Genomic DNA, 27,573 nt, shown 5'->3' on the forward strand with positions numbered 1-27,573 from the left:
CCGCAGCCGAGCCGCCGTCGTCTGTGCGTGATGATGTCAGACACCCGTGGACTGGCGGTCTGCCATTTTTAATTGTGCGACAGGCCGCGGCGCGAGAAGCGGGGCCTCAACTCAACGAAAGCAACACTGTCTCACACGAGATAACGGGTGGGCAAGAAATACAGAAACCCAAACCGAGAGCCCGTTAACGTCTGAATAACTGAGGACATATTGGGGGAAAAAGCAAGGGCGCCGTGTAAGCACTGAAAAACAGGTCCGTGCAAGTCAAGAGGAGCTTGTTGAAAATCAGCAACCGCGCTAGCTAACTAGCTATCGTTAGCAAGCTAGCCAGACAGCTATTGTGATCCACCGGCCTCACAAACACCAGTACACTACAAAACAGGCCAAACACATAGACTTGCCGGACGACAGACTGCAAGAAAACAGGGGGACCGGCGGTGACGGGTATGTAAATAGATTTCCACAGCTACTGTACTGAGCTAGTTCGTGGTGAAAAGGGGTTAACTAGAGGTGGTGGTATGGTTACGTTAGACAAGACTTCGCTAGCTCACCAGCACTGTTCATTGAGGAAAAGCTGAATATGAATGTGATGGCGACTTGAGAATCGAAACTGAACAATCTGACTGTTCTCAATTAGCTAGCTAGATTGCTTGCTAACGCACCATGCTGCAGTGGAGTTAAAATCTTAACGATTGCAGCCAGTTGGCAACCAGAGTAGAAGAAATGTTTGATAACGTCAAATTGAGTTTAGGTTTGGTCCTTGCTTTAGGTAGGTAAGAGACCCCCGCGCAGGGCCGATTTGACCCACCCTACATCCACCTAAACTGGTCAATGAAACCACATCGGCCTGTCTGTTTAAATGGTTACAATTCCAACAGTTAGCCGTTTAGCTGTACCCACGTTTTAGTGTCTTCAAAGTCATGAACAACTGCTGATTCAAAAGTAATGTTTTTAGTTTTAAACACGTCGAAAATACAGTTCTTTGTTTTGGACGTAACCGTCTTGATGTCCACTTGTCTAGAAATGATGCTCATATCGCTATACAATATAGTCTCTACGCAACTGAAATGCATTGGTTGCCAGACGTATATTACGGTGACAACGGCCATGTTTTCGGTACCACCGGACAAACACGTTCATTTGTTATATGAACTACAGTACATGTTTATATCCTCGTCTACTAATTATTTGGTGCGAAAGTTTAAGCATACTGAACGCACCCGTCTGAGGGATTGTCTGAATGTGCAAGCTGTTTTGTCAGAGGTTACTGTAAGGAAACCTCAGTGATTCATCCTGTGTGACCAAAGTTTTTTATCCAAGTGTTTCTGAGTCCCCAGTCTGGGGCGGATGAGGCCATTTCATAAGAAAGGGAATTGATATGTCTATATTGGTATTGATTTCAATAAGTCTTCTGTTGTTCATGGGAGGAGATGGATGGTTTGTACATTTTGGGGTTTTTCTCTGAAAAGACGGCTAGGGTTTCTTAAAATGGGTGGGGATTCTGCCATCCTAGTTTGTACTAGAAGCTTGTTTCACCATTTGGGTACCAAGACAGTACAGCTTTTATTAGGATGTACAAGAGCTGCCCACAGGGATGAGACCGAAGAATGAGGATCTTGGGAAGGGAATGTCAAAATTATCTGTAATACAATTTACAACCAATAACCTTAATTGAAAACCAGCAGAAGTTGGAGGTCTGCAGCTGTGGAGTTCACACTCACATCAAACTTGGATGCTTAAATTGTGTCTGATGACTAGCTGATTCCATTTCCAATGCTTCCTGCTGTAGAGAAGAAATGGCGTGTGCCATAGAAAACAGAACTGCAGGCTGCAGTCCATGAATGATTGGAACGATGAGCACCATTTTTATCCCATCACCCTACATACTGGGATGTATTGATGTTCCCTCCTCCCAAGAGGCTGCAGCTCGATACCTCTGATGACAGGCTGCACCTCAATACTCTTAAGTGTCTTCCTTTCTGTGTCTCCTAATCTGAAAATCTGACAGATAAAAGCAAAATGTACAACGCTTGCTATTTCAGTTTGATTTTACTTGCCCAATTATTTTCAATCATTTTTGGTGTGTGGTGGCACTGTGGAATCTGGAGACTTTCTGTGGGAGTGAGAGGTGACTCAGCTTTCTGCTACATGGTTGGCCCATCTCGAAAGTGTAAAGCGGTTTCCTTTACTTTATTCCTCTTTCTCTCGTTCACAGTGATTTCAAAGTGCTTGGTGATTGCAGGGAACAAAGGCTAATATTAGGACTTGTGATATCTTCTTCATGCCTAGAGAGGTGGCATCCCATTCCTGAGCCCATTTCCTTTTTCAGTTCTGTGAAAGGGAAAGGGCTTGTAAGGGCTGTGTGTGTTAAGCCAATTTGGATAGTGCAGGGGAGCAAGCAAATGCTCCAGACTGGGTTCCAAAGAGAGGTCAGGGCAGGGTTTGCGTTATGCCGGGGCTGGGTCCCCCTTGGCTGGTGAGGCTGGGATCTGTTTTGGGCCCAGATGTGCTTTGTGGGGCATCTCAGGATATCAGGGTATGTCTGGGGACCCCGCAGGGTAGGACAGGGTCTGTGAAGTGGCTGGATGTTATCCCTTTCACATGATTTGCAAAATGTTTTTCTATATGGTCCTATTTAATACAGACAAGTGTTTATCCTGCACTCATTCTGTGGGAATTCTGAGTGGTGGGAGGGGTTGGAAGCAGATTGTGCATACTTTTGGCGATTTCTTTGGAAATGGCTGCATTGCACACGTTTCTTATTTGTGCCTGTATCTCTTCAGCACAGTAACACCCTGATATCGTCAATTGCTCCAAACTTCATCCCTCCAGTCTTATGGTTAATTTTACAGTTTTAACCATTACAGGTCGATGTGAATTTAAAGTTTAAAATTACCATGGTCAGTCCCAGATCCAAAAACAGGCTTTCCGTTTGTACTCTGTTAAACATTGTTTGACTCACCTGTGTGGTTGTCGTGCCCCAGGACATCATTCACAATTTTTGAGACTTTGCCTCAGCATTGTAGTTACGTTTTAACTAAGCTGTAGGCAATACTTCCCCAAAACCATGCGCCTGTTGCTAAAATTCTATTTATTGGCTTAGTTTGATTTTGGACACCTTTTTAGAGGGAAAGAAAAGTCAAGCAAATTATTCAGGGTGAAGTCAAGTTTGCCGGTTTTAGAGTTGGTAGATATTTCTAAGCCTCCGTGTCCTCGTGACTCCCCCTGCCTGTGTCCTTGAGTGACTCTGTCCCTCTCCGTAAATCCCTCCCTTGTGGCTGTAGTGTGGTCTGTGGCACACGCTGAGGGCCTGGCTGGCCTGCCATGTGGAGGAAGCACTTCTGCTTCTTGTCCTTCACACTCCTTTCCCAGGCTCTCTGCATTCTCAACTAGCAGATGTGTGCGGTGCTGGTTGTGGGTGTCTAGAAACGTTGTTTTTGTATGTATATCTTTTTTTGCCCAATGGCATGAATGGAAGTGTCTTATGTTTGGTTCTGTTTAACATAAAAGTTTAGTGGGTCTCTATCGGTATGGATCCAGAACTTACACCTTTGTGTTCTTTGTTTCTTTACTCTTGTTTTGATCGACACCGCAGGTCTGTCACAGTATCACTCCAGATGTCTGTAATAGGCTACATGTCAGAAAAGTGCTTATTCCAAAACCAATTTGCACATCTTTACCAGTCATAGTCATCATTGGCGTGCAAACTCAGCTGCACTTATCCAGATTAGTGACCTGAAAGGACTTCTGTAATTTCCCCATTTTGGCCTGATTAAAAGCATTTTGATCAGCCCTGTGTTTCTTGTTCATTAAAATGGTTTAGGCCATATGATTCTGCTAGTTCTGGACTTCAGAGCAGTGACATTATAACCCTTGATAATATCAGCTGTATCTTACCAACCTCCTGTTAGAAACCTGACTTTGAGGAACCCTTATTCTCATGTTCTGTAACGTTTTTGTTTATTTCAACGCTTCAGAATGTAAAAACGAACAGCAACAGTTCTGCCCACAGGCTACGACCGACAGTCCAGAGGTGGAACTATGGTCAGGATTAGTCATGTGCCGTCTAGGGTAGCATGCTTACTTGATCGTTGTTAAAGCATTTGGCAGACAGTTTCTAGAAAAACACAGGCTGCCATAAAAAAACATAACAATAAAGGTGACAAATGTAGCCTAAAAGAAATACATTTTAGAAATGTTTGTTGTTTCAGGTGTTTGGAAGTGAGGTGATGAAGTAAGTTACATCATCTTGATGAAATCATAAGAGGAGATCTCATGAAAGCAAGGGGAGTGTTGAAATTCATTAACAGAAAAGGGGAGATGTAGCTTAGTGTTGCTAGCCCAAAGACTGTTTGGACAGATGCAGAACGTTCCGGATCCTTAGCTCCTGGGATGTACTTCTAAGTAAACGGCCCCCGAGAAAAGCCTGCAACCACTGCTGTATCTTTATTGCAGCTGTCATAGATTTTATATTTTTTCTGCATGAGTGAATTGTCTTTAACGATTTGTGCGTCCTGCTAACCTACTATTGGGGCATTGACTTGATGAGATGGCGTTAGTTCTGTTGTGTAGGAGTGATGCCTGCCACCAAAAGTTGAGTTTGGGAAGCAGCACCGCTTTTGAACTCTACTGTGACTCTACTTGATCGTCTCTATGCTCTAACAAAGCTCCATCAATTATGAATGGTCCCCGGACAGTAGGCTGCAAGGCCACACAGACCAGCTGTCCTCAGCGGAGGCCGCAGCCCCGGGTGTAGCCCAGCTGTCTTAGGTGCTGTTGTCATAGCAACATGACATGCCCCATCAAGCAGAGAAGCCATTGTGAAGGAGAAGTGTGTTCCCTCTTTCCCTAGTCAGTCACTATCATTAAGAAGCTCTGGGCTCACTTCATTCCTTTCCTGTGTGTCTCTTTCCCCCGTGTGTCTCTTTCCCCCGTGTGTCTCTTTCCCCCGTGTGTCTCTTTCCCCCGTGTGTCTCTTTCCCCCGTGTATCTCTTTCCCCCGTGTGTCTCTTTCCCCCGTGTGTCTCTTTCCCCCGTGTGTCTCTTTCCCCCGTGTGTCTCTTTCCCCCGTGTGTCTCTTTCCCCCGTGTGTCTCTTTCCCCCGTGTGTCTCTTTCCCCCGTGTGTCTCTTTCCCCCGTGTGTCTCTTTCCCCCGTGTGTCTCTTTCCCCCGTGTGTCTCTTTCCCCCGTGTGTCTCTTTCCCCCGTGTGTCTCTTTCCCCCGTGTGTCTCTTTCCCCCGTGTGTCTCTTTCCCCCGTGTGTCTCTTTCTTGGCAAGTCATTGACTCAGCACAACATCAAACACAGAGTTCTCTCTTTACCCTAGTATTAGAGCCCTTCTTTTCCCAGCAGTCATGTCACGTGACTCAGTGCCAGCATGTCTTTTCAGAGATCATGTGAACCAACTGGGTTAGAGCCATGCTGTGTGGTAACCTGGTTGAGCCCTCTCTCCCTGTGTGGTAACCTGGTTGAGCCCTCTCTCCCTGTGTGGTAACCTGGTTGAGCCCTCTCTCCCTGTGTGGTAACCTGGTTGAGCCCTCTCTCCCTGTGTGGTAACCTGGTTGAGCCCTCTCTCCCTGTGTGGTAACCTGGTTGAGCCCTCTCTCCCTGTGTGGTAACCTGGTTGAGCCCTCTCTCCCTGTGTGGTAACCTGGTTGAGCCCTCTCTCCCTGTGTGGTAACCTGGTTGAGCCCTCTCTCCCTGTGTGGTAACCTGGTTGAGCCCTCTCTCCCTGTGTGGTAACCTGGTTGAGCCCTCTCTCCCTGTGTGGTAACCTGGTTGAGCCCTCTCTCCCTGTGTGGTAACCTGGTTGAGCCCTCTCTCCCTGTGTGGTAACCTGGTTGAGCCCTCTCTCCCTGTGTGGTAACCTGGTTGAGCCCTCTCTCCCTGTGTGGTCTGTTCTGCTTTAAGGGCAAGAAGACTCTTCAGACATGATTTCTATCCTATGTTTGAAAAAAAAAACTCCTGATTTTGGAATCCTTACAACCAAGAGTTCTGTAAACTGTAGTTTGAATGTCTTGCGTGTATTGGATTAGTCTTTTCTAATGTCTTTTTCTAGCCCTCATGCTGCTCTGGGTGTCATAGTAACCATATGTACAACCAGGCCACAGGGGTTTATTTAGGCTCACAACTATCATGAGTCAAAGTGAGACTTCGTTTGATGGGTGGTGTATTTGCAGGAGGCTGGTTCCGGGGGTGAGACCGGCGGACCAGACTCAATGAGTTTCCAGCGAAATGTCAGAGAAGTCAGGGCAGAGCACCAAGGCGAAGGATGGCAAGACCAAGTATGCAACCCTTAGCCTCTTCAACACATACAAGGGCAAGTCTTTGGAGACCCAGAAAACTGCAGGTACGCTCAAGCTTCACACTCCTTTTAAAGCTCTCAGTAATGTATGCCTCCCATTGTCCAGAGACTAGAGGTTGATTTGGGACTACCTATAAGAAAACCGCCGCAAACGCGTCTCCTTTCTGAATGTATTAATGTTCCTTGCCCCTCCCCCCGTCCAGTCGCTGCCAGACATGGACTCCAGAGTTTGGGTAAGGTTGCTGTCAGTAGGCGCATGCCCCCCCCTGCCAACCTGCCCAGCCTGAAGGCCGAGAACAAGGGCAACGACCCCAACGTTAACATCGTCCCCAAGGACGGCAGCGGCTGGGCCTCCAGACCCGAGGGAGGGGACGAGAGGTGAGGCACCAGGGCTGAATGTTGCCCCTTCACCCATCTATCCCATTTCTCTCCTAACCCTTGCTATGTCTTGTGAACATCAGGCAGTCTGAGACCCCACCACCCCCGCCCAAACCAGCACCCCCACAACCCCTGGAGGTCACTCCGTCAGTCGGGGTCAGCAGGTCCTGGGCCAACAGCAAACCCCCACCACCGCCGGACGGAGGAGCCCCTTGTGTGAGCAGCCAGTTCCACCAGGAGTTCCCCAGCCTGCAGTCGGCCGGGGAAGTCGAGAAAGGGGAGGGGCAGGAGGAGGAGCCTTATGGACCTGGACCCAGCCTCCGACCTCAGAGTAGGAACATGCCCATACCCCAGCGTTAATTATCAGAACATGAGCATATCCCGTTTTCCCACTCCCCACTGTTGACCAAGCTAGGTTGGCTGACCTGCTCTCTCCTCACCCAGATGTTGGTAGTTGGCGCGAGGGCGGCGGCAGGAATCTGACCGCGGCAGCCATCCCTTCCGAGATGGACAGCCGTGGAACGGAGGAGGGCAGGGCGGCCGTCGCCGACCCGTCCCCTCCTGGGGAAGTGGAGGAGGGTGGCAGGCTGGCCTCCAGTGAGAAGAGGGAGAGCAGGGAGAGGCTGCCCCCGTCTGCCCAGCCTGCACCCATCTCCTCGCAGACACAGCCCTCCCCCTCCTCTGCGGCCGCCCAGCCTAAACTCAACGGGGGCCAGCAGCCCCCAGCTGCTGTGCCCCCCCAGTTCCACGTCCATTTGAGGGGCATGATGCCACCCTACGTAAGCATGGGCATGTTGGTTATTGAGTTATGGATCTGTGGAATCTTTTTTTTTTTTTGGGGGGGGGGGGTGTGAGTCTCCTAGTAATAGTCAGTTGTGTGTTTCTGTGTCCTGTTGTAGATGTTCAATGCATATCCCAGAATGCCCTTTGCTCCAGTGCCAGGGAACATCAGATATCCAGTTCCTCAAGATGGAGCCAGGTGAGGACACATGCACACAGACTTCCTATATCTCCTCAGACTCATGTCTTGAGTTCTGTTGACCCCCTCCCCCCCGTTCCCCTTTAATGTCTGTTGCTCTGCCCCCAGGAGGGTGCGTCCTCCTCAGCAGGGCCCTCCACAGGCCTGGCTCAAGGACCCAGACAGACCCTCCATCATCAGCGCCACAGAGCTCAAAGAGTTAGACAACCTGGACACTGAGGCTGATGAAGGCTGGGCTGGTAGGACTCCACTGCTTTGACATTGGCCTTGTTAAATGTTGGTAGGAGCTGAATGTGAACATGTCCCTTCTCCCCTCGCTGTCTGTTGTCCAGGAGCTCAGATGGAGGTGGACTACACCGAAAAACTCAACTTCAGTGACGATGAGGAGAACCACGCTGCCAAGGAGAAAGGGGAGAACTGGTGAGTCACTCAAGCTGTTGGGTCTTTGCCCATTGATTTTAAGGTTTTGCGGGCTGTTTCTCACCTTGTCATTCTTTCAGGGAGTGGATGGGTAAAGTGGAGCGGATGAGACCCCTGCGTCACTCTGATGGCCCTGAGGGTAGCAAAGGGTCGTGGGTAGATGGAAGGGACCCTAGGGCGCCCTCTCCAGGCAGTATGGGGCAGTACAAGACCGGCCCGTCACAGGATTACCAGGTAAGTGCGCGAGGGGCTGATGAGTCTTATGGGAGGTGTTTGACAGAATTGATGATTCCTGGACATATCCAAGTTCCTTTTGGGTGTTTAGTACAGCAATAACATGGAGGTTCGAATGCAAAGTATTAATTGTACGGTTATGATGTCTTTCCTATTTTCAACGAAAGCCATATGGATGTTACTTATACCGACAGACCAACGTTTTACCTGTTTCCAATGGTCATTTCATCCATAAAGTTGTCTTGATTGTAGGTTGGGGGTCAATGTCTTTCTTGATTGTTTGGTGGGGGTGTGATTGTGTGTGAATGTGCCTAACTAACTAGCCCTAACCTCCACTCCCTGTGACTAAAGATATGACACTAGAGAATCATTTAATGAAGTTATTCAAGTTATGTAAATAACGAAAGAAAAGGATATGAAAACACTAAGAGAAGTTTCTCTGGAGTGTCCAGCTTCTAACACACGGTGCCATGATTGTGCCGCCTCGATTTCATTCAGGTAACCACAAGGTGGCGATCCTGAGCAACTGTTGTCCTAATTATGGCTCCTAGTACTCTCATGTCTCTTCCTCCTTTTTTCCAGTGTCAGCCAAGTGGGAGCGCTGTGGCCTCTCGTGTGGCAAAACCCCCAAACGCAGCTCCTCCTGCTGGCGAGGAGGAGTCGGAAGCCTGGCGCCAGAAACGCAAGAAGCAGGACCTGTCAGAGGCGGTAGAACGTGCCAGGCGGAGGAGAGAGGAAGAGGAGAGGAAGATGGAGGAGCTGAGACTCGCCGCATGCGCTGAGAAACTCAAACGCCTCAACGAGAAGCTCCACCCTGCTACAGAGCCCAAGCCTGCCGCCAAGGCAGCCAATGAAGAGACTGGTGCTATGCCTAAAGACACCCCCCCGTTGTCTGTTCCTCCCACGGTTTCCAGCCCTGCACCAGTGCAGCCGGCCCCCCTCTCACAGGCCCTGACCAAACCAGCCGTTCTCCAAGACCGCGAGAGGATGGAGAGAGAAAACGTAGAAAGAGAGCGGGTGGATAGAGAGATGGAGCAAGAGAGGATAGATAGAAAAATTGACAGAGAGAGAGTGGACCGGGAGATGGAGCGAGAGAGGGTGGAAAGGGAGATAGAACGGGAAGGGCCTCGTGCGGAGGAGGAGAGTCAGTTTGTGCCTCGTCAGCCCAGCCCTCCAGTCCAGAGACCGGTGTCCATCCCCCCAGAATCTGAGCTGGGAGAAGGTGCCCTGGGCGAGGTGGGTCCCCTAAGCGAGGTAATCCCCCGGGTGGAGGAGAGCCAAACTGAGCGCCAGGTGCCAATGCCTATCCGTGACTACTTCAGCACCAATGACAGCAGAGGTGAGCTCCCCCCATGGCCCTTCCACCTGCTTTACCTCTTACACAAACCACTCTTCCTGTTGATTTCAGGGAACGGTTTAGGAATCATTTTAATGTGACACCCTCACTTGCTCTCTTTCTAGGGGAGGACACCGCTGTGTCCATGTCCCATATGGACCCCCCGACCAGTGATGACACATCTCTGGCCCCCGATCTGGAGGGCGAGGCGGGGGCTGCCATGCGCCCCTCTCTTACTTTGGGGTACTCCAAACAGTTCCAGAAGACACTGCCCCCACGCTTCCTCAGGCAGCAGGTATTGTTAAATTCCCAATCTCACTGACCCTCTCATTTAATGGAGCACTATTTCATGTGTTAAGTTACACCATTTTTACTCTTAAACTCTTGACCAGTCATTGCTTCATTATTTCTTCATATCACTTCAAGGTCTGGTATGAATTGTCTGACTTTGTGTGGACAGTTCAGCCGATACTACTACTGACTGGCGCTTTATCTTCATTAATATGAATAAAGCTCTGATGTCACGCAAACAGTCAAAATTGGCAACTGTAAACAAAACAAAAAATAAATCAGCATCAGGAAATTCTTGTGGAGGATAAAACAAAGCATAACGTTAAGTAGCCTTTCCCTCCAAACAGCCCTTTCCTTGTAAACACTGCATGTGAATCAGCTATGGAACAAGGACACATTTACTGAACTAGGTTTTTAGAATTAGCTCCAACTATTTACATGTACAATCAGGCTCTGCTGACAAGCAGATCCTGTTGCCGAGGGCGACCGAGAGCTACAGCTATAACAGCTTGGCTCAATCTGGCTCTATGTCAGACATGACAACACACCAGTCTGTTTAAAAGATATCCACTGAATATGTAGCATCTGGCACGAGATCATTTGCATTGGGATGTGAATTCAATGAGCAGAATGTTTTCATTAGTGAGCAGCATTGTTGTATGTATACAGGTGCCTGTTTCCTTCCCAACGAGAAGAAAACGGATTGTGTGTGTTGGTTCGAGTGGAAGTTTACCTGGACCTTTAATTTTCTTTTTACTTTGTTGTTACAGTATCACCTGTAATTCTTATGTCATAATTTGTTGCTATGGTAGATTTCTGTTTCTCACACCAGCCGCTACATCATGAAGGGGCTGCCCTACAGTATATCTCCGTTGTGGCTAGAATAACGTTTCTGTCCCCTTCCTCAAGCTAGCTAGGAGCTGCTGCTTAGAGAAAAGGCTAGTTGATGGATGCAAACAATGTTCTCCCCCACGAAACATAATGACATCATCTGTTTCAGATATCTAGTGAAGAATCACATCATCCTTTTAGTACTCCTAATTTGTACACCTGTTTCAGTTGTTGGTCATGTTTGGACCCGGTCAATATAAGCTACTAAAATGGTGTGCCCTTTGCTTGGGGCTATAGGGCTTGTTCCCTAGCTTGTTAAAGTGTATCTTGAAAGTCTTTGTCATGTTCAACTGTTTAATAGAACAAGTAAATATTGTCAATAATATTACTGCAGTTGCTGGTCATTGTTTTCAAGAAGGTTATATAACGTATTTATGGCACATCAGTGTTTGTCACACCCAAACAGCCTGCCATTAAAAAACTTTTTTGCCAGTGTTCAATTCCATTTCTTTCCTAAGCCTTGAAAACTGTGTCATTTTGATGAGAACCGCCCTATTTTAAACTTGACTCCACTTTCGCCTTTCAGGAGCAAATGAAACAGCAACAATGGCAACAGCAGCAAGGAGGTGGGGCTGGGGGAGGTGGTGGCAGAGCTTTATCCCCATCGGGAGGAGGTGGAGCTGCTCCTCCCCAGCAGCACCGGTCTCTCTACCAGCCCATCGGCCCCCCTCACCAGCAGCAGCAGCAGCATCTAGCTAACATGGGCTTTGACCCTCGCTGGCTCATGATGCAGTCCTACATGGACCCCCGCATGATGTCTGGAAGACCCCCGCTGGACATCCCCAACATGCACCCTGGACCTGGTACTCACAGTTAGTCCTTTTTTTCCCCTTTTTTTTTGTGCTTTAATGTTTAGTTTTAAGAAGAAATGTTATTTAGTCATCCGTTAATCAGTCAGCAATATCTCAGTAACTTGAGTTTAGTCTAAGGTAATCCGTTCCGTTTTGTTATTTAACCTTTATTTAACCAGGTAAGCTGATTGAGAACCTATTCTAATTGGCCAAAGGAATAACAATTGCAGGACAATACAATGAGGAGTGATCAGTGGTAGTGGGGATTTGTCAATAAGTTGTGTGTGCAGATTACTGGGGTGAGTATTGCAGGGGGTACTGCTGACGAAGTGGCTGGTGTTGTGATGAACTGCGTCTAGTTTATTGATGTGATTTTTAGCGGCAACCCTGTGAATTATACCACCAAAAGTCTAGGGCTGGTTGGGTGGAGCTGATGGGGGACCATTTTCCCTTTTTCTAGCGTTAGTGGCTAATGTGGGTCTAGGAAAGAGTCAGTCTGAACAGACAGAGAGATTTGTAGTGGTCAATGTGCTATAACTCCGGTCCATCTAAGGTGAGAATCACTTGTGAAGGACAATTGGAGACTTGATTGGATGAAACCGTCCACCGGCTGTATGTCATTGTCTACGTCATAGCTGCTGTGGATTGTTTGCATTGGGAATTCATAAGGATTTTGTGTAACTTTTTCTCTAGTCTGTATGTTAACTGTAAAATGTAGTCACTGACTGTCCTTCTTAGGGCGGATGGCTCCAAAGCAGATTGTTCGTAGAGAGCCAGGGGACAACTCTAGTTCCAGTCCTGACTCCTTCGATCACCTGGCCAGGCCTGTTCGGGAGCACAGTCTCCCCTCTGAACCACGCTTGGTTTGGGGATCTGAACCGTATTCCCAAGCTGACCTGCGCTCTGTCACGCCCCCAAAAGGCCGAGAGGACAAGGACACCAGGTGAGAGCCCACTACAAACATCTCAAAACACAAATTTGGCTTCCTTACATCCACAGTGACATATGAATGAGATGCAGTTTAGAAAACACTTAAACAAATGTGCTCCACCGTGTTTCCTTTAAAAAAAGAAATCTCTCTTTCCCAGGTTGGACTCTGGGTTGGAGCTGGACCGGGGTCTCCCGGCCATGTACCCAAACCAGGAACACGGTTCTATTGAGCCCTGTGTGAAGACTGAGTTCTTCAGAGACCCCACTGAGCCCCTGTCAGGGTTCAGCCCTGGTCCTGAGGAGGCCCCAGGGTCCCTGCAGAAAGATAGAGTCCCTGGTGGGTCTCCCTTTGAGCCTGAGGAGCCTGGCCTGCCCTCTGGTGAGGAGGTGGAGGCCATGGGACAGGCCATGCTACAGAGGACCATTTCCCAGGGCTCCAGCCATTCACTCAAACTGGATGAGCCCAGGTTTGACAGCCTCCCCCTGGGCACAAAGACACTTGACCCCCAGGACGCAGGGGAGAGGCAGGACCCGGATGACCCGACAGCCAGGAAAGAGACTTTCTCCCAGGCTGCTGTGGCCAACAACAGGGCCACCCCTCCAGCCGAAGGCCTCCACAAGCAGGAGAAGCTGCCCCTGCCAGCACCCAACAAGCAGAAGGCCGATCTGCGCTGGGGAGGGAGGTCAGGGGCTGGCAGGAGAGATGCTCCAGGGGGTGAGAGGCCTGTACGCAGGTCTGGACCCATTAAGAAACCAGTACTTAGAGACATGAAGGAGGAGCGAGAGCAGCGGGAGGAGAGGGAGAGGCATAGGGAGAGAGGAGAAAGGGGGGAGAGACAGAAGAAGGAGGAACGAGGAGCAGCAAAAGCTGCCTCGGCCGCTGCGGCTGTATCTGAGGGCCCCAGGGACAGACCTCAGGGAGAAAGAGAGAGAGACCGGGACGGAAAGAGGGAGGTCCCGGAGACAGAGGAGGGTTCTGGAAATGGGATCCAGAGGCCCAGAGAAACTCAGGCCCCGTCGGGAGCCCCGCCCCCTGCCTCCCAGGAAGACAAGACGGACAAACCAGCGACCAACGACAAACACCCTGAACCTAAACTACCATCTAGGAAGGACTCCAACCTGCCCCCGCGATCATACCGCCGCGAGGAGAGGGAGAGGGAACGGGACCGGGAGAGGGAACGAGACATGGAGAGGGACTGGCCGGCTGATAGTTGTAGAGCCAGGGGCCGTGGGGAGTACTACTCTCGGGGACGGATTTTCCGGGGGACTTACGGTGGTCGGAGTAGAGGTGGCAGGGGCCGCAGTCGAGGGGACTACCCTTACCGGGAGCCGCGCTCACGCGGCGATCTCCCCCCTGCCGCGGGCGCTGCTGCATTCCGCTGCCGCGAGGAGAGTGAGACTCGCAGTGAGAGCTCTGACTTTGAGGTGATGCCCAAGCGCAGGCGCCGTCGTGGCTCTGACACCGACTCAGAGAGCGAAGGAGGTCGGGAGTCCGCCAGCGACACAGGGGCTTCGGACCGAGAGCTTAGCGCCAAACCTGCCCGGCCGCTCCGCAGGGAACTACCAGGAGAGCCACGACCTGGACAACACAAACCAGGCTTCGGACCCCCTCCGCTTGGGGAGAAAGGGGGGCCCAGGGGAGGAGATGAGGAGGGTCGGCCCAAGCCAGGCTTCCTACTCAAAGGAGAGCCTTCTCGGCGAGGGAGAGGTGGGCTGTACAGTAGGCGAGGGGGGGCCAGGGAGAGAGGAGGTCCCAGGTCAGCTCCTCTCAGGCGACCTGGAACCAGGGAGTCGTCCTCCCAGTGGCCGTCCAAACCCATGGAGACCTTCCGCCCTGAGGACACGGAGCCCTCATCACGCTACGACAGCAGGGACCCTCACTATGACCGACGGCCTCTCAGAGGGGACAGAGACCGACCATTTGACGGTAAGAAGTTTGGGGAGGGGGGACCCCAGAGTAGCAGGGACCGAGAGAGGCCTCGTCGCCCTCGTCCCGCCCGTCCCCCGAGGCAGGACAAACCTCCCCGCTTCCGGAGGTTGAAGGAGCGGGAGGCTGCAGTGTTAGCTGGAGGTGAGACGGGACCAGCACCCACCTCCACTGCCCCCCTCCCAGCCTTAGTGCCTGCTTCTGGGCCTGGCCCTGTCTCTTTGTCCCCTACCCTCTCCAGAGCCCCGGGGACCCCCGTGACCCTGCCTGCAGAGGGGGGACCAGCGGCGGCTGACTTGACCTCTGATCCGGCGCTCCCTGACGCCACCCCTCCCGCCACCTCGGCGGCTGGCACCAAGTCACCCGACCTGTCCAACCAGAACTCTTCTGACCAGGCCAACGAGGAGTGGGAGACGGCGTCAGAGAGCAGTGACTTCAACGAACGGAGGGAGCGAGGGGAGAGGAGGGTGGTGCAGGAAGCCCCTGGGGCCGTGGCACCGCCCGTGGCCACAGCCCCCCTGCCCCCCCAGGGCCCGGCACCCCCTGGCAGGAACCCCAGCGACGGAGGTGTGGTGTTCAAACGCGAGGCAGCCGGCCCAGCCGGGGCCCGGAGGAGTTTTTCCAGTCAGCGTCCGGTGGAGAGGCAGAACCGCAGGGGCAACAGCGGCCCCAAACCCGCCCGCGGCTACACAGCCGCCAAAGGAGAAAGGAGAGGAGGGGCCAAGGCTGGACGCAGAGGGTGAGTCCTCCACAAAGTACACAAAATAGTTTGGTCTGTGTTATGCACAGAAACTGACTTTATTAGTGTGTTTGTGTTGGGTGCATCCACCTACCCATCGGCAGTAGGCAGCAATGTTCCTGGAGTACCGATGCTTAAGCACCAGCAGGCTTCACACCGAATGAGCCAATTGATGAGTTAAGTGATACATTGAGCACAGCTAGTCTTCCCGGTCTGTTAAATCTTAGTTAAGTTGCCAAGCCCAGTTTCAGATTAATGCTTGTGTGTGTGTGTGTGTGAGCTGTGGAAGCTCTTTCTGGAGGACAAATGTTTCTTATCTCCTGTCATATCAATTGCTTGCTGTGTGTTTTGGAGTTATAAATAGAACAGTCTGCTACCTATCTCCGGCCTCTGGCAGAGAACACACTGGGCTCTGCCTTCAGAATGCACCTCAACAGTTCTCCTTATCTATTCTCTGGAGGCCACCTTTTTTCAGGATTCTGCTGCTTCTCTGTATTGGCCTCTGACATCCCTGTTCTCTACCCAGAGCGGCCCCTAACCCAGACTCAGGACCCGGCGGGGGGGCGGCGCGGCCTGGGGGTAAGGACCCCGCAGGACGCAGGAAGGAAGAAGCCAAACAGACCAAACAGAAACCCAAGGAGAAGGAGAACGCACTGTCGCAGTTTGACCTCAACAACTACGCCAGTGAGTGCCATTAATGCACACACAGCTGCCAATACCAATATGCTACCAGTACTGCATAGGCCCAATAAAGGATTCTACAGATTCCATGGAAACTGAAGTGATGTAATTTCCTTTGTCCTGTAGGCGTGGTGATCATCGATGACCACCCGGAGGTGACGACCCTAGAGGACCCTCTGTCCAACACTACAGACGACGGCTTCACCGAGGTGGTCTCGCGCAAGCAACAGAAAAGGCTGCAGGACGAGGAGAGGAGGAGGAAGGAGGAGCAGACCACACAGGTGAGGGACGAGGCCCTTACTCCTAACACTTATACACCACGAGGATCGTGTGAATATAACATCTGACGCGCCTGGCCTCCCGTTTGTTGTTGCCTTGTGTGACTGCAGCACTATGGGAAGAAAGGGTCAGGGGAAAAGGGCAGAGGAGGTGGAGGCGGAGGAGGGAAACTGCCACCCAGATTTGCCAAAAAGCAACAGCAACAAGCGTCCTCATCACAACAGCCGCAACAACAGCCTGCCTCACAGCCTCAGCCCCCCACTCCCCCCTCCCAGCCGGCTGCCTCGACCCAGAGTCTTGAGGGCCCAGGGCCCGCCCTGCCCTCGGCTCCCACGCCCACCACAGCGGTGGACTTTGCCTCCAAGACCCCTGCGGCCCCAGCCACGCAGCCCCACAGCACTCTGGGTACGGAGCTCTGGGAGAACAAGGCGGCCGGATCGACCGCCCTCCCGGATGTCAAGAAACGTGAGTGGCGCGTCCTCTGTCATGTTTCACTGGAGCAGTTACAGCTTGGCACGTTTGAAGCTAGTGCTGTTCCATTAAGCCTTGTCTCATTTGTTGTTTCAGTTGGAGGTATTAGCGCTCCCCAGCCTCCTTCAGTCAGTGCCTGGAACAAACCTCTCACCACCTTCACTGGGACTGGGACGACAGAGGTATGGGCCCGTCTGTCTGTCTGTTCTAGTCTCCTTAGTAGCCATCATGCGTAGTGTTTCATGAAGATCTGGACAACATGGAATACAAGTCCTTGTAGCTTGGAATTGCCAGAATTGGTCCGATATTGATACATTTACATTGTACATTTTAGTCCATTTAGCAGCCACTCTTGTCCTTCCAGTCACTTCCTGTTAGTGGATTCATCTTAACATGGCTAGGTGGGACACCTTAACTTGTAGCTGTTAGCTTAGTAGAAATAAAATTATTAAATGATGACATTTAATCACCCTAAATAACACTCCTGGCTTGCCTCTAAAGCCATGCAGTGTCAATCCCTGAATGGTAGACCATCTGCGGCAGAATGCTGTGTTACGGGCCAATGTGGGCACTTACCTATGATAAATCTAAAATCACAATGCCCCAGGGCAGTGAATAGGACATTGCCCTACCTACAGAGCAGTCTTGGTTGGGCTGTTAAACGGTTTTCGGGCATGAAAGTGGTAGTGCTATTTAAAAAATAATGTTGGGGCGAAATTCCTATTACCTGAGGTTTTAATTCGTATATTTAGACTACGCTAACTCAAACATGAGTTTAGGTTAAACTAACTGTTTATGAACGATGATGTAATCAATAATGTGTATTTTAGTTGCTCTGTGTTATGTATCAACTAAAGTATTTTTGTATCCTCTAAACTTCTATGTTTGGTGGTTGTAGTTCTTAACTTTCCTATTACTTATTGCCCAGATGAGTAAGCACATTTCTTTTAACATAGGCTACTTACTGGAATGAAAGATATTAGGGAAATGCCTGCGGTTATGGATTTACTTGCGGTTGTAGTTGTCTCCTTTCCCTGCCTGGTTTGTGTAGCTGATGAATGCTGTAAATCCTGTGGGTGGTGCTGTAGGGAGGGAAGCCGGTCGCCGAAGGCAGCATGGAACTAGGAATGGACAGCATCCAGTTCGGAGCCCCGTCCTCAGCCGGCAGCACTGACAGTGACAGTGTACCGGCCATGCTAGAGACTGGGTCGGACAACAAACTACCTGCTCCTAAAGAACAGCGACAAAAACAGCCCCGTGCCGGGCCCATCAAAACACAAAAGGTAGGGTCGCGCACACACACACACGCACGCACGCACGCACACACACACACACACACACACACACACACACACACACACACACACACACACACACACACACACACACACTAACAAGTCCACAAGGTCTAATCCTTAACTCTGTCTGACTCCCCGTCCTCCCACAGCTCCCTGACATGGAGTCTGTGGAGCCCAAGGAGTACAAGCCTGGCCCCATCGGTAAAGAACGCTCCCTACGGAATCGCAAGGCCAAGGATGTCCGTGGTGGGGAGGGCGAGGGTCTCGATGGGGGGATAGTGCCTGGAGGAGGGGCTAGCCGAGCGGTTGACACCAGCCCCCCCAACACAGACACGTCTGTTTCTGAGCTAGGGGGCGACATCGAGGGCATGATCACTGTACCCTCTGCGGAGTATGCCAGCAGCTCCAAGGTGAGCGTTGATTGGTTGAAAGTTTGCCCCGACATGGGCGCCAGTCTCACCCAGTAGCCTGGTCTGATTCCCACCTTGTGTTGTCCCCACCCCTCTCAGGAGTCTGTGACTGACTACACCACCCCCTCGTCCTCCCTGGCCGACAGCGGTCCCACCGGAGGGAGTAAGATTGAGGAGAGTCTGCTGGCCACCGTGGCTCTGCCCCACTCTCTGCCCCGTAGAGAAGCCCTGCAGCAGAGCTCCAGCCTGAGCACGGTCTCTCCTGCTACCGTGGACCTCACACTGAAGGTGCGCACGGGCGCGCATACACACGCACACACGCGCACACACACTGCTACCGTGGACCTCACACTGAAGGAACACACACACTCACTCAACATACAGCACACCTTTTTATGCCTACCGTGTGTATCAGCTTGTAATGGGTGTCTGCTATGCTATGTCTCGTCAGATGGAGTCGGCTCGTAAAGCATGGGAGAACTCCCCCAGCCTGGTAGAAAAGAGTTCTCCTGTCACCTCCTCTTCTCCCATTACATCCTGCAACTCCTCCTACTCCTCCTTCTCCTCTGCCTCCATGCCTCAGATACCGGTGGCCTCCGTCACACCAAGCACCTCTCTGACAGGTACCGTGTTTTTAAGTCTAACCAGTTCCTGTTATACTGTCACAAAAAGCACCACAGCACCTGGGTGTATTGACATCTCTGGCTCACACACTTTTCAGTGCCCCCCTCCTCTAAACCATGACATCTCTTGACTCATGTTGGAATATTATATCAACCCCCCCCCCCAAGGTGCTGGGACCTACACCACTTCCTCTCTGAGCACTAAAACCACCACGGCCTCCGACCCCCCTAACATCTGCAAGGTGAAGCCACAGCAGCTGCAGACGGGATCCATGGGCGGGTCCAGCTTCTCCCAGCTGGGCGTGGCACCTCTGCTGCCCCAGCAGCAACAGACCCCGCAGGTCTACGTCTCCCAGTCTGCAGCAGGTGAGGGCCTCCAATGCATGTCACATGTTTATGCACCGAGGTCTGACCAGGGCCTTTTCCTGACTGGTTCTTAACGGGATGCTTTTCACCAAGACACTCTCTTCCTATGGCAAAACTGAAAACTCTTTTGTCCTTTAAACTTGCTGTATATGGAATATTGATCAGTAGCTTTAAAAATAAATACGTGTCACTCTGGATGAAAACATCAGAATGTTTGTTTCCCAAGTCTCTGTACCTGAAAGGGTTTATCGGCTTTATTTTGTTTCCTTGACAGATTATTATTGATTATAGCGGTACTAGTATCACCACAGCTCGTTTGGAAGCAGAGAATGAAGGTTGTTTTTAAAAAGGCTGACGTGTAATAGACCTAGCCTGCCCCCTCCCCTAATACTCCAGTGAAGACCAGCCACTTGAATGGAACCATGTGAATTGAATTATGGTGCCACTCAAAATAAACACATTGGTTGGAACTGTAGCCCAGTTGCTCGTTTGCTGAGCCATAATTTATTGAATGGAACGTCAGCCTTTTTCTAAAATGCCTCGGTTAATTTTCTTGGTTAATTAATGCTGTAAGTCATGTGTTGTCCCTGGCACCACAAAAAAGGCTTATAATGATACACAGTAGGAAACAAAAGAGTAAAAAATGGTCTTCATTTATTTGTACTGCTTGCACTGCCTTCTGGTATCAGTGACTGCCAAGTGCAATTCCCATTGGGATCTGACCACACTGCCTGCAGCGATTAGCCTCTGACAGAGAGCTGAGCCCCGAGGAACAGCGGTCACCTCTTAAAGGAAATACTACCTCAAGTGTAATAGAGGACACTCATTTAGAGAGAGTACTTGCCGCCAGAAGTCTGTGTCCTGGTTACGGCTTACCAACAGTAGAGGTCTTCGCCGATATATCTGAATCAGAATTCACTGTCCTCCCATCGGGCTAGCGTTGAGCGAGCAGTGTGATAAGAAACGACGTGATGTGGAAACAGCTGTGGCAATAGGGAAGGGAATGCAGCTTTGAACTTGGTATTAGAGTATAGATTGCTAGGGATTAAATTGTCATCGAATTGCACTCACTAGTCACGCATTTGTCAGGCCTACGAGTGAATGGAGGAGTTTAGTAACCCCTATCTCAATCTCGCGTTCCCTGTAGGTTCTGCAGCCCAGATCCCAGCGTTCTACATGGACACCAGTCACCTGTTCAGCACCCCCCACCCCCGTCTGGCGCCACCCTCTCTGGCACAGCACCAGCAGCAGGGCTACCAGCCGGGTCTCTCACAGGTACGGAGCATCAGGGTCTGTTAAAGCTGTGTGGTGCCGTGGTCTCCCCTATCAAGCCTAATGGTCTCCCCTCCAGCAGGCGGCGGTGCAGCAGATTCCCATCCCCATCTACGCCCCCCTGCAGGGACAGCACCAGCACACCCACCAACACACCCACCAACACACACACTCTCACCAGGCCCAGCTCAGCCTCAGCACTGGACCCCCGGTCTCCCAACCACAGGATCTCTTCAGCTCCTCACTGCAGCCTTACAGGTAACACACAGACACACACCGAAGCATACACTCACTCTCATTAATGTTTTTACACCCAGGATGTTTGTTCTTCATAGCATCGTTCTCTACAGACTTTAACGTATGTAAATGCGAGGAGGTCTGCTGTTTCTGGGACGCCAACGGTCATACCATTATCAATGCCATTTAGATCACCTGCCTTTCCCTTTTTAATGTTCAAACTACAAATAAACCTTTTGACCATATCTGCATGTTTTATATAGTTGCAGCCGCATGAGGCTATTTGCATTAACATGCAGGGGTGCCCAATACACTTCCTGTGATGTTGAGGGTTATGTGTTTGTCAAACAATGCTGTTTAGATGTACATGTTTCCACAATGATTCACCTCTCCCCCCTCTGCTCTCCTGCCACCCAGGTCTCAGCAAGCCTTTATGCAGAGCAGCCTGTCCCAACCCAGCCCCATGATGTTATCAGGGCCGTCTCTCCACAGCTACCCCGGGGTAGGGGGCCCTGACTTGGGCAAGCCCCAGTCCAGCCTTGCCTACCAGCAGCCCTCCAACACACACACACAGCACATCCCCATCCTGTTTGAACCCCAGCTCAATCAGCCCTCCGGCATGGGTGCATCTCAGCTCATAGACACACACCTGCTCCAGGTATGGGCTGAGGTACACACCACGTCATTGAAACCTTCCTACAATGCGTTGGCAACGTTGACTGTCAGAGCTCCGGCTTCTGTGTGGCCGGACAAGAGCATCTCGGAATGGTCCAGTATACTGTTGCCCTAACTCCCCTGTCTCGCTCCATCTTCCTCCCTTTCTCCAGCGCCAGGGGATGAGTCAGCATTCTAACCTGTACTCAGGACAGCTGCAACAACACGGACAGAGCAGCTACTATAGTAACACACAGTCTCCTAGCTCTGCCATGCAGCAGGTACACATGTTATCTCTTTAAACAGCAGCTCACTTAGAGCAGAAATACTAGGTTTTCGTAACAGACAATTAACGTGTTGGATCTAACTCCCTCTTTCTGTTTCCTCGCTTCCTACTTCTCCAGGTCCAAGTCCCACTGCCTGGCTCCCAGCTAGGTCTTCCGAACTTTGGTTCTGGGGGAGGCCAGCCCCTCCTGGCACTGCCGCCGACCCCTCCCCAGGCCCAGCCCCCCAGCCGCCAGCCCCCTGTCTCCCAGACCTACAGGGGCCCCTTTGGACCCACTCACAGCCACAGCATGATGCAGCCCTCTTCCAGCAAGGTACGGAGTGGGCAGGAGACAACTCTGCCTGTGGAACACAGTGCTTGAATTCTTTGAATTTAGAGTTCAGAAAATCAAGTTCTGGAATGCTTTGAGAGAGACTTGTCTTCAATATAGTCCTAATAAAAGGACTTTAAATGATTGGAGTGATATCAGCTCCCCTGTTCAAATGTAATTAGCAGATTTCTGAACGCTATGAGAGAGAGAGAGAGAAGTTTAGCTCATGTTCAGCTGTGTCTATTAGCAAAAGCAGTGTTGTGACCAAAAATGAAATACATCTTTTGTTTTGCATTTTGTACTAAGTTGGTCAGGGAAGTGGTAACAGACAGCGTTTTTGCTGAAAAACTGTTGGATCTCCCTAGGGCTAAAGGCAGTCCAATATAACCAGTTATTCAGAATGCAGGAGAATTGTGCCAAAAATAAATAGAAATGATTGTTTGTTTCTGGTACAGAGTTGCGAATTGCAATATGTCTTTCAGTGCAGTTTCTTATAACTAGTGATGTAACTGTTTATATTGTGAGTGTTGAAAGAAAACCACAGCAATAATATTTATTGATGTTTCCATTGGGGTATATAGAATTGGGGAAGCAATGAAATGCTTGAAAGAGTCCTTGATTCGCCAGTGTCTTTAAAACCCTGGTATGAGACAGACAATTTCTCAACATGGCCCGTTGATATCTGTATTGTAAGAGCATTGTGTTGGTGACATGGTAGCAGACCATGAACCTAGGTGTCTTGACTGTGTCTGCTGTCCAGATGTGTGACATGGACCTGAAGCTGTTTGGCAGTGGGATGGATATGAAGCCTGGGACTCCACCTCACAGCACTCGGAGTACCACCCCTACATCTAGTCCTTACAGGTAACACACTCACTCATGGGCTCCCACACACACACACACCCACACACACACACACACACACACACACACACACACACACACACACACACACACACACGCATTGTCAGACATGTTTTGCTGATGTGTTGTTGTCTGGTCAGGGCCAGCTCTACGTCACCCAGCAGCCAGTCCAGTAAGATGAACAGTCTGCTGTACCAGAAGCAGTTCCAACCCAGCTCTGCTGCCATGAGGATCACACAGCACTTCCCTGGACAGTTCAACCCACAGGTAATAATACCACAATACCAGAGCTTGAAGGTTAAATACTAGAGCTTGAAGGGACCCAAAAGTCATTGGGTGCCATGTAAAATAGCTTTTTTTGTGACTGAAATGTATGATTAGAATGATTCTATTTTTCCCATCACATGTCAATGTTACAGGAAAAGAGACTTGACTGGGCAGGCTTGTAGGCTGAGTGGACACTCACACTGATGTTCTTTTGAAAATGCCTATGTCAAGCATCACATTTTGGAGATACTGGAGTATGGGATTAGAGTGAGGTGTGGAGCATGGCTGATTTCCCTGTAATTTTAGTAGCCAGATTACGTTTATTAAACTTAGAAAATATACCAGCCAAAAAATTACGGAAAGGCACACAAACTGTGTGAGTTTTCAGGACTGCAAACATTTTACTAATGTAAACACCATTTTTCATTGTGTCTATTGCCATTCGTGTTCTGTTTGCCACGCCCCCCAGGACATGTGTTAAACAAAAACCAGTCCCCAATATTCCTCCACTCATTACAACATGTAATTTTACCTCATTCTGTTATACAGAGTTGTTTACTGCTGACAAATTGGAAAACAATCAACAACATACTCGTTTTCAGACAATTGACACGTACTCTGCCTGCCATACACACCCGATGATGCCTGTCTGTCACACTCTTACACATTCTCTATCATGCATACATAATCACAAACTCACAACTCTCCCACTCACACACGCACACACCTTAAGTCAGGCATGGGCAACTGGCAGGCCGCATGCAGCCCCCACCCCCTCTTTGTGCGGCCCTCAGACGGATTTAGAAAACAGTAAAAGGATATATACACACAAAAATGGAAAAGAAAATGTTTGTCCTTAGTGCATATTGGAAGCAAAATCTGTGAAATAAATGTGATTTTTTTTTTTTGGGAATGTTTACACAAAACAGTAATTTCGGTGTCTCAGAAAGCTGTTGTGATGTCTTTCTAAGTGTATCTGAGAGTGTGCTGATGTTTGAGCCATAAAACACTTGATGATACCTATTACAGAAGTCTCTGGAATATCAAAGTAGTAAAAACAGACAAAACACCTATAATATTGGGATGAGATTAGTGGATTGTCAAAATGCAAGTTGTTCATTGTCACAGTTGGTGTATCTGTTTGACAGGATCGTGTCTTTTGGGTTACAAAAAGTTGTTCCCATACTCTGTTTGGCCTCCTGCCTAAGTGGCTAATAAAACTGACAACTTTACCCACTACAAGATTAATGTATTTGAATTTGGAGGGTGTTAATAATTTTTTGAATCCCTCCCATTAAATCTAATTAGACTCTGGAAGGGGAACTGTTACCCAAGTATAGAAAACGATACGTTATTTTGTTCAGGACCTTTGAACACCAACTCTTACTATTAGAAAATGTAAAGGACTGTGTTTATGACATGAACATACTTGTTCTCTCCCTCCTTTTAGATTATGTCTCAGCCCAACCTTGTTTCTCCTCTGGTACGCCCTTCCCCTCACACCCAACATGCTAACTCATTTGGAGGTGGGATGCAGCGTTCTCCTATGGGCCCACCCCCCATGTCTCCCTCACTGGGAGGTGGTCTGATGCCTCACCCACGGCCACCACCGCAGCAGCAGTTCCCCCAGCAACACCCATCGCACCCCCCTAGAGGGCCGCCTCCTTCTCTTGCTCCTAGAGGCCCACCAGGTCCCAGAGGCAACCAGGCAGAACAGGACCTGAAGGTATGTCATTATGGCCCTACAGGAAGGGGTGTTGATGTATAAGTGTTATTGGTCGGGTGGATGTGCCAGAGGCTTATGGGAAGTGTCGGGTGGATGTAACAGAGGCTTATGGGTAATGTGGTGCATTTTCTTAGTATTTTTCAGTTCCTGCCCTTGAGTAGCTGCTATGTTATAACATTGCTTTTAAATCAGTTAAATCAGTTCTCCCTGCTTTTAACTCAGTTGCGCTGGGTGGTGAAATCCTGTCTGTACTAAATGAATCCAGCAGCACTGTGTGTATTGTCTGCATGTCTGTATTAACTGGTTGGTCTCCTGTCACCCCAGGCTAAGCAGAGAGCTGAGGTGCTCCAGTCGACTCATAAATTCTTCTCAGAGCAGCAGCAACAGCAGCTCAAGGCTCCGTCAGTCTCCAAACCCTCTCGTCTTGACCAAGGGGGCGGCAAACCCCCCCTGAACCTCCTGCCTCCTAACCACCAGACCGTGGGAGTCGTGGAGCGTGCCGAGCCCGATAAACCCTCCCTAACAGTAGGCAAGCCCATCCGAACCGGCCCCATCAAGCCCCAGGCCATCAAACCAGAAGAGGGGAAGTAGAGCCTTACACACCTCGGGTGGACAGAGGGATGGGGGAGAAAGGGATGGATAATCCAGCTGCTCCACTTATTCATGCAATCACTCGCTCTCACACATTCCCCTCACCTAGTGTGAAGAGGGGGGTAGTGAAGGAGAGGTGGGGGTGTATACGCCTGTATGGTCGCTGAGAGGGGTCCTGTGTGTGTTTATGCTCCAACCTCCTGCCCCCCCCACCCACCCCCACCCACCCCTTTATCTCTCGTCCTCCACTATGGTCAGGTCTTTGTGTGAATTTAGCCCTGCCTCTTAATGATTTGGGCGGGGTGGAAGACACCGGCATAAGCTGCCTGTCACAGGTCTACCGACACGGTAGAACAAAAGTAAAGATTTGCTGCTGAGTTAGCCTTTTTTTTTATAGCTCTATGATTTTTTTTTTCTTCTTTCCCCCCAGTAGAACACCATAATTGAGGGCTGTTTGTTTAATTAATGGAAGAACCAATCTATCTTTTGTTTTTGTAGTTGAAGAATCTTATTTAAAGATGTCTTTTAGTGAAGCACAGTCACGTTATTTTCCTTCGCCGGTTCTCACATCATTTACTAATGCAGAACTTAGTTGATGCGCCACATGAGCACCATATACACACACACACACACACTTCCCCCAGGTCTCAACGGTTTCACAAGTATTTACAACAGACACATGCAATCAGGAATTCAGCTTTTTGTTTTGTTTCTCCTAGTGGGAAAATGTAAGATTAAGCAGTTGATTGTGTAATCAATCTATTGTGTTGGTTTGATTGGTCTGCCTTTCCTCCTGCCTTCTGCTCTTATCTCTTTGCCTGAGTGCAATGATAAAGTGTGTGTGTGTGTGTGTGTGGTGCAGAGGGGAGACTATTGCCCAAGCGTCTCCTGTATCTTTAGCCAAAGCTTGAGCTGTGCAAAGACGTTGGCAAGAGGCTCACATTGCTATAGCAGCAGAGTCGAAAGGGAGTTAGTATGGGCTGTCTGTAAACGGTTACTTCAAACGGATGGCCAGACGGACCTGGAATCCAGTTTGGGGCTAAGTTGCACACTTTCCTCGTCCCTGCTTTCTGCTTGCCTCCCTTGCCAGAAAGAATATTACCACCGCTCACGGACCCATCCTCACATACTCACACACTTCACTGTAGGGCCTTCAGCCTTGCAGCTACTGACAGAGTACCAGTGATCTGAGCCAAGACACAGGCAGCAGAAGAGGGTTGAAGATTGAGGGACAGTTTTATTTCGATACCTGAAAAAGCAGTTCAGTGGTGCTTTCTGTTAATCCTCATTGTAGGGAGACGGAAAACTAAATGAGGAGGAAGGAATCTCCAGAGTTGAGCTGTAAGTCTGCTGTGTGTCGGGGCAGAAAGGACCGTCGTTAGAGTAGAGAGGGGAGATAGGTCATGGCTCGTCTCTCCATCTCACCCCCACACGTTCTCACTCAAGCCTAAACCGCTCGCTCTCATCTCGGGTTTACTAAGGTGACAAGTAATGTACATTAGTATGCTGCCCTAGTGGGGAGAGATGTTACCGGGGCTAGGCAGCCAGTCTCCCCACCCCCCTCTAACCAAAACCAAGGACGAGAAACCTTGTGTAGGAGGGAGGGGTGGAGTCATGATGATGATGATGATTGGTTTTTTTTTGTTTTTGTTTTACTTGTACAGGGGGTACATCGCTGTATTAAAATATGTACGGTCTTATTTACATTCTTGGTTTGGTTACAGAAACTAATAAAATAATATGCTGTTAAAAGTGAACCTGTGGCTGGGTAGTTTTATCTGGAGTCTTAAGTGATGATTCTGTCTTCTGAACGTGTAATTACAGTGAACACCAATAGAGGTCAGTATCTGGATATTACCAGACAACATCGTTTCATGGAAATGGTTTCCATGGCATGGTGGAAATATCACTGCTCACATGTCCATGGAGGGTTGAAACCTACATTCTAAATGATTGAAATGAAATAATGAAAATCAAACTCAGAAACTGTGATAAATGAGGAAAATATTAACACTTTTG

General features: G+C 49.8%; 1 protein-coding gene across 6 annotated transcripts; it reads left to right on the forward strand.

Annotated features, from left to right (window-relative positions):
- The first annotated feature begins 19 nt into the window (after positions 1 to 19).
- Positions 20 to 27,311, forward strand: prrc2c (proline-rich coiled-coil 2C). 6 transcript variants are annotated; one of them, XM_013134980.4, is made up of 32 exons: positions 20 to 444; positions 6,179 to 6,348; positions 6,507 to 6,681; positions 6,765 to 7,012; positions 7,126 to 7,460; positions 7,581 to 7,660; positions 7,769 to 7,899; positions 7,993 to 8,080; positions 8,161 to 8,314; positions 8,897 to 9,653; positions 9,776 to 9,945; positions 11,359 to 11,644; positions 12,362 to 12,566; positions 12,712 to 15,219; positions 15,746 to 15,903; positions 16,027 to 16,181; positions 16,290 to 16,644; positions 16,747 to 16,832; positions 17,739 to 17,933; positions 18,098 to 18,358; positions 18,458 to 18,646; positions 18,810 to 18,981; positions 19,150 to 19,347; positions 20,495 to 20,622; positions 20,699 to 20,877; positions 21,274 to 21,526; positions 21,684 to 21,791; positions 21,915 to 22,109; positions 22,867 to 22,970; positions 23,132 to 23,237; positions 24,688 to 24,963; positions 25,288 to 27,311. In XM_013134980.4, the coding sequence occupies exons 2-32, from the start codon at positions 6,234 to 6,236 to the stop codon at positions 25,552 to 25,554; spliced, it is 8,637 nt and encodes a 2,878-aa protein (XP_012990434.2). In that variant the 5' UTR covers positions 20 to 444; positions 6,179 to 6,233; the 3' UTR covers positions 25,555 to 27,311. The 6 variants fall into 6 exon arrangements, with proteins under 6 accessions (XP_012990434.2, XP_019904695.2, XP_012990432.2 ...); XM_020049136.3 differs by having other exon boundaries at positions 23,135 to 23,237; XM_013134978.4 differs by having other exon boundaries at positions 21 to 444; positions 23,111 to 23,237.
- The last annotated feature ends 262 nt before the right edge of the window (positions 27,312 to 27,573 follow it).

The sequence above is a fragment of the Esox lucius genome, chromosome 8 (genome assembly GCF_011004845.1).
Source record: "Esox lucius isolate fEsoLuc1 chromosome 8, fEsoLuc1.pri, whole genome shotgun sequence".
Lineage (NCBI taxonomy): Eukaryota > Metazoa > Chordata > Actinopteri > Esociformes > Esocidae > Esox > Esox lucius.